The sequence below is a fragment of the Ipomoea triloba genome, chromosome 2, assembly GCF_003576645.1.
Source record: "Ipomoea triloba cultivar NCNSP0323 chromosome 2, ASM357664v1".
NCBI lineage: Eukaryota > Viridiplantae > Streptophyta > Magnoliopsida > Solanales > Convolvulaceae > Ipomoea > Ipomoea triloba.
Genome location: NC_044917.1, coordinates 24,206,863 through 24,217,501, shown reverse-complemented (window position 1 = coordinate 24,217,501; position 10,639 = coordinate 24,206,863). Strand labels below are relative to the sequence as shown.

Here is a 10,639-nt window from a genome sequence, read left to right as displayed (position 1 = left end):
ATCCCCTAGCATATTCTTAAAATATTATAATTATTGCACATAATAATTTATTAAAACTGGATGTGCGTGTGTTAATAACATATTATTGATGTTATTAACGTGAATTTGCAAAGAATAAAATAAATGATTATTTCCTTATTGGTGTAGACTTATTGGAGACAATATTACTAATTAATATATATTATTTAATTTCCATATAACATTTTTTTTACCAATTAAGCTTTATTAATTATTTTACCAATAAATTATGTAATTAATGTTAACAAAATATGGAATGATTCAATGATCCATGTTTAATATTATAAGTGAATAAATATATATGGATAATCAATAAAATAATAAATAAATAGAATAAATGATTTTACTAAAATACCACTATGTTTGGGCGGAAAAATTTGGGAGGAGGATATTGTTTTTATATATAATATAGATTGACATCTATTGATTAATTAGATTAGATACTATTTTTATTCGACTAAAAAAATCAAATAATATCTACAAAATTAGTTAGTTTAAAATTTATTACCATTAAGCCCATTGAATTTGTTCTTTACTATAAACTTTTCATGGGTAAAAACTTGTGTGAAATCGTGTCACAGATCCTTGTCGATGAGACGGGTCACGGGTCGAACCAAGATGAAATATAATACTTATTATAGCAAATGTAATACTGGTTATGAATAAAATGTTTGTTATTTATAAGGGGAAACACAATACTTTTGAGGACAAATGTAATACGTTTATATTTGATGTAAAAGTATTACTTTTTTCATCAAAAGTATTATGTTTTTCATTATAAAAAACAAACACTTTATTCTTTATTAGTATTACATTTGCTATTATAACTATTACATTTGCATATTGATCCGACCAGAACTGTCTCACGGATAACGATCCATGAGACGATCTCACATAAGTGCATGTGACCACTTTTTTCATATTATTTATAACATAATTTATTTTGTTTCGAAATAAATNTATTTTTTATGTAGATATATAGCAATTTTGTCATATTTGTATAAAAAGAAAACACAATATAACTGTTTTGAATAACTCATTATTGAAACCTTTTTGTAGACGACATTGGTAGTATATTATATATTGTTATTATAAATTTTTATACTTATTTTACATCACTAATGAAGTAAATTATCCAGAATTATAGTTTTTTTGTGCTCTATTTCAGAATTACTGGAGTAAATTATCCAGGAGCTTAGTATTTCATTGATTATAAGATATCTCTAAAGAAGGTATGTATAGATTAGCTCTGCTTTCTTTTAAGTGTATAGATTAACCTTATTTCATGAATGTTACGTTTGATTTGTGTGCATGTTTTATTTGTTGTGTATTTTTGCCTAACAGTTGAGCTATATAATATATTATTAAGAGCTATAATTCTACCTAAACATGTCAAACTTAATTTGGCTCTTTGGGGTATACTTTATTTATCCTTAGGGTTTTATCTATGTAATTAATTTGGTTAATTTTTTTAATGTGTTATAGTTAGAGTTCTTAGAGTAAGATAATGATGTTTGCAAATAATATGGTAATTGGATGAAAACTGTATAGCTTGGAATAATTGGATAAGCTAATTTATTAATTAACATTTTTTTAAAAAAAATACATTTAATTCCTATATACAAAACCTACATAAAACATACAAAAAAATCTTTACAATTGTGCTCTATACAATTACAACTATCATGTTTTGTAGTGTCTATGGTTATCAACCTTTCCCAAAATACTTGTTGTCCTATTACCTATGAATTCATACACAAGTGGGAAAAAAATCGTAAAGCACCTAAGTAAAAACCATATATTCGTTTATCAATATGTCTGCAAAAATATTAGTTAAACATTTAACAACAAATAAAGTACCAATTAATTTTCTTTATTTTATTTTATTGTATTTATTGATGTTTTTAATAGACATCATTTAAGAACAAATATATTCTATATTTATTGTTCATATATCAATTGTTTGGTCATGATCCCCTAGCATATTCTTAAAATATTATAATTATTGCACATAATAATTTATTAAAACTGGATGTGCGTGTGTTAATAACATATTATTGATGTTATTAACGTGAATTTGCAAAGAATAAAATAAATGATTATTTCCTTATTGGTGTAGACTTATTGGAGACAATATTACTAATTAATATATATTATTTAATTTCCATATAACATTTTTTTTACCAATTAAGCTTTATTAATTATTTTACCAATAAATTATGTAATTAATGTTAACAAAATATGGAATGATTCAATGATCCATGTTTAATATTATAAGTGAATAAATATATATGGATAATCAATAAAATAATAAATAAATAGAATAAATGATTTTACTAAAATACCACTATGTTTGGGCGGAAAAATTTGGGAGGAGGATATTGTTTTTATATATAATATAGATTGACATCTATTGATTAATTAGATTAGATACTATTTTTATTCGACTAAAAAAATCAAATAATATCTACAAAATTAGTTAGTTTAAAATTTATTACCATTAAGCCCATTGAATTTGTTCTTTACTATAAACTTTTCATGGGTAAAAACTTGTGTGAAATCGTGTCACAGATCCTTGTCGATGAGACGGGTCACGGGTCGAACCAAGATGAAATATAATACTTATTATAGCAAATGTAATACTGGTTATGAATAAAATGTTTGTTATTTATAAGGGGAAACACAATACTTTTGAGGACAAATGTAATACGTTTATATTTGATGTAAAAGTATTACTTTTTTCATCAAAAGTATTATGTTTTTCATTATAAAAAACAAACACTTTATTCTTTATTAGTATTACATTTGCTATTATAACTATTACATTTGCATATTGATCCGACCAGAACTGTCTCACGGATAACGATCCATGAGACGATCTCACATAAGTGCATGTGACCACTTTTTTCATATTATTTATAACATAATTTATTTTGTTTCGAAATAAATAAAATAAATTTTTAATTAAACATTTTAAAAATTTTATGAAAAACTTTTAATAAATATATGACACAAACTCAACCAATAAAAAAATTTAAAAATTATTTTGGAATTTAAAAATAATATCTAATAAAATCCATGACACCGTAAAAAAAGTATAATGAATACTAGCTAATTTTAGTATAAAATGTTTAACCATTTAATGATAAAAAATAATTTATTTTGTCTTTATACTTATACAAAATATTAATTTCAGCCCCTCAATTATTGATTCTTTAATTTTTCATAAATTGCCGATTTTATTAGTAACTCGCCAATGTAGACTATTAAACTCCATTACCTTTGTTTGCACGTATAGAACTTGATAGTCAATATCAGATAAATTTGTAATTTTTTTTGAGGAAAGATAAATTTGTAATTTATAAATCTAAACCATTAAGAGCATCCGCAAACCATATCAATTTTTATCAGATTTTTTGCTTGTAAAATAGAAGAGAAGGAAGGGGCAGGGAGAGAGAGGAAGAAAAGGCGAGAGAGGAATATTGAAAACGGAAAAAAAAAACATGTTTACGCTCCCATTGCACACTATTTGTGCGCGGAACACGCACTAATAGAATTGATTTTTTTTCCACACTGAGCCCTAAAAACAATTTGGTCTTAAACTACCTTGGTCATTCTCTTTCCGCCACTAAGTAAATAATCTGACCAAAAAAAAGCAAAAACCCTATTGAAGATTCTCTAATATTGACATTACATGTTTGAAAAGAAAAAAATTAAAATCATAAAAAATATCACATTCAAAAAGACGGACCAAAATGCATCACTTAACTAACTTTATGAAAAATTAAAGGGTCAATAATATTGTTATCAACAATCAATGGGTTACAATTTCTATTTATGTATAAATATAAGGTTGAAAAATGCTATTTTCGCATTTATTGACGTTTGATTGTTTTTCTTTTACATCCTTTTCATAAAAAAAGAAATTTATGAAATACTAATGCCGTAGTGGGAATTTTCAAAACTTTGTAACTGCGGTAGGTGAGTTGGTAAAGAAGATGAGAGGGAATTTGAGTCAGCATAAATAGCTCTCTATCTGACTATCTCTCACCCATCAAACACTATAAGCCTTTTGTCTCTAACAAAATCGCCTTTATCTTCCTTCAACTTCACCGGAAAAAAACCAAACATGCCGTCGGTTTCCGGCCAAGTCGTGTGCGTCACCGGCGCCGGAGGCTTCATCGCCTCATGGCTCGTTAAGATCCTACTGGAGAAAGGCTACACTGTCAGAGGAACTGTTAGGAACCCAGGTTTTTAATGATTTTATGTTTTTTGGTTGATTAATAGTGTGGGTTATTATTCATTTCTTGAATTTAATTAATAAATTAAATTAAAATAAAACAATTTGCAGACGATCAAAAGAATTGTCATCTGAGGGAGCTTGAAGGTGCAAGTGAGAGGCTAACTCTGTTGAGAGCAGACCTTCTTGATTACCAGAGTTTATGTGAAGCTATCAACGGCTGTGATGGAGTTTTCCACACTGCATCACCCGTTACAGATGATCCAGTACGTCCCTCTTTATTTATTTATTTATAATTATTTATTTTATGAATGACGAGAAAACCGCCTTCATTACCCATACTAGACATATAGACAAGAAATTACACATAAAATTCTTTCACAAGGGTGGCCCTAAATAGGTTTGATAGAAGTGGCGAGTCTTCTTTATCATCCAAAAAAATCAAAGATAAGACTATAAATTATTTTGTTTTATGTTCTGGTGGGGTGGTTGTTGGTTTACCTAATGACCATCTTGTCTACTAACAACGTAACGTTAAACCTTAATAATCCGCGTGATTTCTTGCTTAAGCATATTGATTAGCAATAGGTGGATAGTAACATATTGATTATCTATTTTAGTACTATAATATTGGATATGGGGCGTGGTTAATTTAAGGTTAATTAAATAATTGTTGGTCCTTACATTAGACACTGCTCTCATTGTTTCTTACTCTGTTTACAAAATTTGGCATATAAAAATACCTAATTGTTTTCCTTTTGATAAAAGTGGGAGACTTTTCTTTGCTTTTGTATACTTAACTAAAAAGTGTGGGATGGAATGATTAAAGGAACAAATGGTGGAGCCGGCGGTGATAGGGACGAAGAACGTGATAACGGCGGCGGCGGAGGCCGGCGTCCGGCGTGTGGTATTCACTTCCTCAATTGGTGCGGTGTATATGGACCCGAGTAGGGACCCGGATAAGGTTGTGGACGAAACTTGTTGGAGTGATCTTGACTTTTGCAAAAACACAAAGGTATGAAAATTTTAAAACATGATTTTATTTTTATTGGATTTAGACATTTAGTTGGTAGGGTCATAGCTAGTGGATGATATTCTTTCATCTTTACCTAACCTATCAATAATTTCAATTTCATACATGAGAGTGTGTATTGAATAAACATGTTTTAATTTGTGACCCTAGCGGATAAAGAATCACTATAGGTAAACCAATCTAAGTTGTCTATGGTTGATTGATTCAAACCAAGAAAGCTAATAGGTCTATCGTATTGAGGGTTAACCTTAGAATCAGGGCTGATTTTTTGATTTGTGTGGCTTTGTGCTGGTAAATAAGTGAGGCCCTATCAAAGTATAAATAAACTGTGAATTGAAGAAAAGTGATTTGCTTGAATATTACAGAGTAGAATTTTTTTTTAAAAAAATACTTAGTAGAATTTAGATCAAGTCATGAAAACCTATTTTGAGCCAATATAATCACAAATACATATACTAACTATTGGGTCAGGGCTGGATTAGGGGCCCCAAAATTTTGGAGCCCTGTTGCCCATCTTGCACGCCTTAAAATCCAGCCCTGCTTAGAATCTTGTGGTTACCAAATTAACAGTCCGACCAACTTGACTGGGATTGCTCTTGTGAAGCAAAATTTATACATTAATTATTAGTGAATAGTAGATTCTTATTGGGTTTGAAATTTGGATATGTAGAATTGGTATTGCTATGGGAAGATGGTAGCAGAGAAAACAGCATGGGAAGAGGCTAGGGAGAAGGGAGTTGATGTGGTGGTGATCAACCCAGTTTTAGTGCTAGGGCCATTGCTACAACCCACCATCAATGCAAGTGTTCTTCACATCCTCAAGTACTTGACTGGCTCTGCTAAAACCTATGCCAATTCAGTCCAAGCTTATGTGCATGTTAAGGATGTTGCCCTGGCTCACATACTCCTCTTTGAGACCCCGTCCGCTTCTGGCCGTTATCTCTGCGCCGAAAGTGTTCTTCACCGTGGCGATGTGGTTGAGATTTTGGCCAAATTCTTCCCCGAGTATCCCATCCCCACCAAGTAAGTTTTTTTTTTTTTAGTATTACTGACTCTGTCACAATGTAGTATCTGTTCATAGCTACTTTCTCAACCTACTGAAGCACAAGGCTCAAACCTATTCCCATCATCCATGTGAGAGTGTAAACCAGGACACCGGGTGCCACTAGACCACAAGGTCTTTGGCGCGGCTATTCTTATATATATTACACTACCTTAGAATTTTCTATTTACAATTAACAACAGAATCATTAAACCTAACAAGTCAAATTTATAGATTTAAATATGAAATTTCATCTGAATTATATTCTGGATTATCAATATTTTTCTTTTCATAGTGGCATGATATCATATTATTATATGGTTGTGGGTATACCAACTTTGACTACCAATATGTGGTTGGCCTCAACATTGATGACAGTGAAATAGTGACACTACAACCTACGAAATAATGTTCCTAAGCTTATCAAAATTCCCTGGTTCTGGATTAACCTTACCTACCACAAGTCACTTTCTTTTCTGGTCCCCACTCACCAACTTTGGTATTCTTCTTCAATACTATTTAAAAAAAATGATGTATTAACTAATCATATATCTTTAATGATTGTTACTTGCCATTAGCTTGTGATGAATAAGTTGGTAATTAGATTTAATATTAAGTTCATCCCTAATATAAGCAACGGATTTGTTGTCACTTTTTGTTTAACTCTTAGCCAGATCAGATCACTTGTTAATATTAACATAAAGTATGTTGATGGATTGTTCCGGCTTGTAAGTTGCAATAATTAAGTTTGATTTTATGTGTGAAATTTAGGTGTTCGGACGAAATAAAGCCGAGGGTGAAACCATACAAATTTTCTAACCAGAAGCTTAAGGACTTGGGGTTGGAGTTTACTCCAGTGAAGCAATGCTTGTATGAGACTGTAAAGAGCCTTCAGGAAAAAGGTCATCTTCCACTCCCCGTCCAACATGATGAACCAATTCGAATTGGCTCATAAGTCATAAGTTTCTCTTAAAAAAAACTCTAAATTTGGTTGTGGGTAAGATTTAAATGCAAAAATGAATATGAGTTTGTGTTGATGATGAAGTCTACTATGATGTCTACCAATGAAATCTTTCTTGTATTTTTTTTAATGTTCTACTTGCCCTTACCTAGAAAATAGTAAATTTCAATGAAGCCTCCTCCTGTTCTTTTCAAGTTGGTGGATGGGCACCAGCAGGTTGTTGGTGGACTTGGAAGAATATATATGTTGTCCAATGATGTTGACCTTGAATCTCCAGCTCCCAAGATTCCATTAGCAATCCAAGTAGGTGGCCATATCCAGGCCACTGGTTTTATTTGTTGATCTATATTGTATTTGTACAATGGTTATATTAGTGGACTTGGATGAACATTTTGTCCAATGATGGTGTACTTGAATCTCCAGTTCACAAGATTTCATTAGCAATTTTAGTTGACATTATATTAGTGAACATATTGATCTAAATAATATAATGCAAAGTTGCTCCCCCACTTTCTGTATCATTTTGTGTAGCACATAAAAGCTCCATTGATGGTGAGGTTGAAATGGATCACTCGTATCGTTTTTTATGTCATTGAAATTGTGAATTATTCCAATTGCAATTCATTGACTCTTTGTCCTAAATATTCTTCCAAACACATCCTTTAATTATTTCCAATCCAAATCGCTAAATTCTGCACCAGGAAGTAGGTCACTCCTGTTGCGAGTCAAATTTGTAATCTTGTAGTTATTAAGTCAATTATCTGCCAAGGACCTTGTAGTCCAGTGGCATCAAACCCTTTCTTTTATACGGGAGGTGGTGGGTTCGAGCTTCAGTGGAATCAATATTGACTCTTGTGCACAGATACTGCATTGTAATAGAGTTAGTAATATTCATAAAAAAAAAAAGAAGTCAGTTATCCAAACAACTTGATCGGAGTTGTCCCAATATAATTATTTTTTTAATAATAAAAATGTAATGTTTTAAGTATTTAGCATGTAAATAAATACATCAAAACAAAATAAAATGATGCTTTGCCGTGTTCGTTGGAGCTGCCTTTAGAAAGCAAACTCAATTTGATCTGTATGAAAAAACTTTTTATATAATTTTTTAAAACCAACAATACTTAATAAGAATTTTAAAATATTTTTATGAAAACTCATAGATCAAATTTTGACTATTATGAAAAATTACATAATATATGAGCTTTCAAATTCATATATAGATTGATAGATCCGTCAAATATATACAAGAAAAAAAAAAGGATTAATCATATGTACAAATTAATCAAAAAGCAAAAACCTAAAGGGAAAGAAAAAGACGAATTGAAGAAAAACCTTATTAAAAATTGAAAATATTATTCTTTTTTTTTTAAGGAAAAAAAATATTATTATCTAATCATACATTACTTGTGATACTATATTGATCTATATATTCCTTTTTAATTCATATCGGGACCCTCAAATTAAACTATAACATATTTTTTCTTCCCTAACATATATTTTTAGTTTAACCATATATTGTTTTTTTTTTTCTTTTTCAAAAGTTTAACCAGATATTGTTAAAACCTTAGAAATGCAACTATCGAGGGCATTTAGTAGCTAGTAAAGTTTGATTTTTATGAGAATTTAAAAGGCGAAAAATTATTTTTACGTTTGGTGCAGTTTTTTAGCACTGTAAAGTTCGGGTCAATATAGGAACCGCATTCTATGATACTCCGTATCAAGGAAAGTAAACCCCATCTAAGGGAGGTAGGAGTTTTTTTTTTCCCGAGTAGCTTGAAATTTACCAAATTTATTCAATTACACTTTTATCTTTTTTGGCATCAGGTTAAAGTATTTTATAAATATTTAAAAAAAATTGTCTCTTACACATTACACATTACGCAATTAAATTTAAAAATTTGTGTGTGTGTGTGTGTCTATATATATATATATATATATATGGAAGGATTCCGGTGCGGGGTAGGGTTCCTGTGCGGTACGTTGTGCAGTTACGCACCTTAAGCATTAAAATGATGCACTTTAAGCATTAAAATGATGCACTTTAAGAAACACAAACCACGCGCACCTAAAGTTTTAGGCCGACGTACTTTAAGTACACAAACGACGCACCTTTAATACACAAACCATGCACCTTAATAACACAAACCACGCACCTAAGGTTTTAAAATGGCGCACCTTAAGTGTCAACAACTCACGCACCTTAAGCATACAAATCACGAACCTTAAGAAGGAAAACATCGGACCTTAAGAAGGAAAATCACGCACCTTAAGCTTTAGGTTCACGCACCTTAAGTTTCAACACTGGCGCAACTTAAGCATATAAATCACGCACCTTAACCATTGTGGCCAAGAATGGGAAGTGCAAGAAGCCAAGAAGCGCCACTTATGTATGGGAAGTGCGTTGGAAGCAAACTAGTAGGGGGGATACATGCCATACATCTGTGGCCAAGAATGAAGATTAGTCTATGTTGTACACTTGTTAAGCATTCGGAAGGTCTTCGACACTATATAAGGTATCATTGCCTCACTTAAAGATCACCCCTTGGTTCACTAAATCCCAGTGGTCTAGTGGTTTGTGATCCCAACCTTCAACCCATACACTAGGGTTTAATTCCTAACAATGACATTATTATTTCTAGTCCACTATTTATGCAATTGTTATACGACGGACTATGGTCCAAATACGACATCATTTTTTAAGTAAAGAAAGGACGACAACGTATCTAAAATGAAACTCAATAACATGTCTCACATATTCAGTGTATATCATCAAATGAAATTGTAGTTATATTTAAATGATACTTTAGTTGTGCTGAAATGAATGAAACTACAATATGTATAAAATTAAACTAAATAATATGTCTCACATATTTCATGTATATTGTCAAAGGAAACTATAATTGAATTGAAATGATATTTTAATTATTTGTGCTAAAATGAAACAACAATATGTTTAAATTGAAACTGAATAACATACCTCACATATTGAGTGTATATTGTCAAATGAAATTATAGTTATATCAAAATGATACTTTAGTTGTGTTGTAATGAAACTACATGGCCTTGTTTAGTAAATAATTAGCTTATCAGCCAATTTTGGCTTATTTGACCACTATTAGCTGTTTGACTTGGTTAAAAAATCAATGGGGGTGTTTGGTTATTGGCTTATAAGCCAAATTTTAGCTTATTTGACCAAGTTTAGCTTTTTGACCAATCAATAAGCTATTTTGAAGTATTTGGTAAATGGCTTATTGGCCTTGGCTTATTGGGCCAATAAGCTGAAAATTAAAAAGCTAATGAATGTAGCTTTTTGTATCAGCTGGTTGGGAACAATGAGTATAT

At 30.8% G+C, this 10,639-nt stretch overlaps 1 protein-coding gene across 1 annotated transcript; it reads left to right on the top strand.

Annotated features, from left to right (window-relative positions):
• The first annotated feature begins 4,023 nt into the window (after positions 1-4,023).
• On the top strand, positions 4,024-7,803 carry LOC116010329 (cinnamoyl-CoA reductase 1-like). The gene is made up of 5 exons (XM_031249682.1): positions 4,024-4,268; positions 4,370-4,524; positions 5,088-5,273; positions 5,962-6,314; positions 7,105-7,803. The coding sequence occupies exons 1-5, from the start codon at positions 4,148-4,150 to the stop codon at positions 7,286-7,288; spliced, it is 999 nt and encodes a 332-aa protein (XP_031105542.1). The 5' UTR covers positions 4,024-4,147; the 3' UTR covers positions 7,289-7,803.
• Positions 7,804-10,639: the final 2,836 nt, after the last annotated feature.

Bases quoted from the DNA above. Each gene is read 5' to 3' on its own strand.
- LOC116010329 (XM_031249682.1), top strand. From the start codon at position 4,148: ATGCCGTCGGTTTCCGGCCAAGTCGTGTGCGTCACCGGCGCCGGAGGC. The intron at 4,269-4,369 runs GTTTTTAATGAT...AACAATTTGCAG, and splicing joins AGGAACTGTTAGGAACCCAG to ACGATCAAAAGAATTGTCAT. The intron at 5,274-5,961 runs GTATGAAAATTT...TTGGATATGTAG, and splicing joins ACTTTTGCAAAAACACAAAG to AATTGGTATTGCTATGGGAA.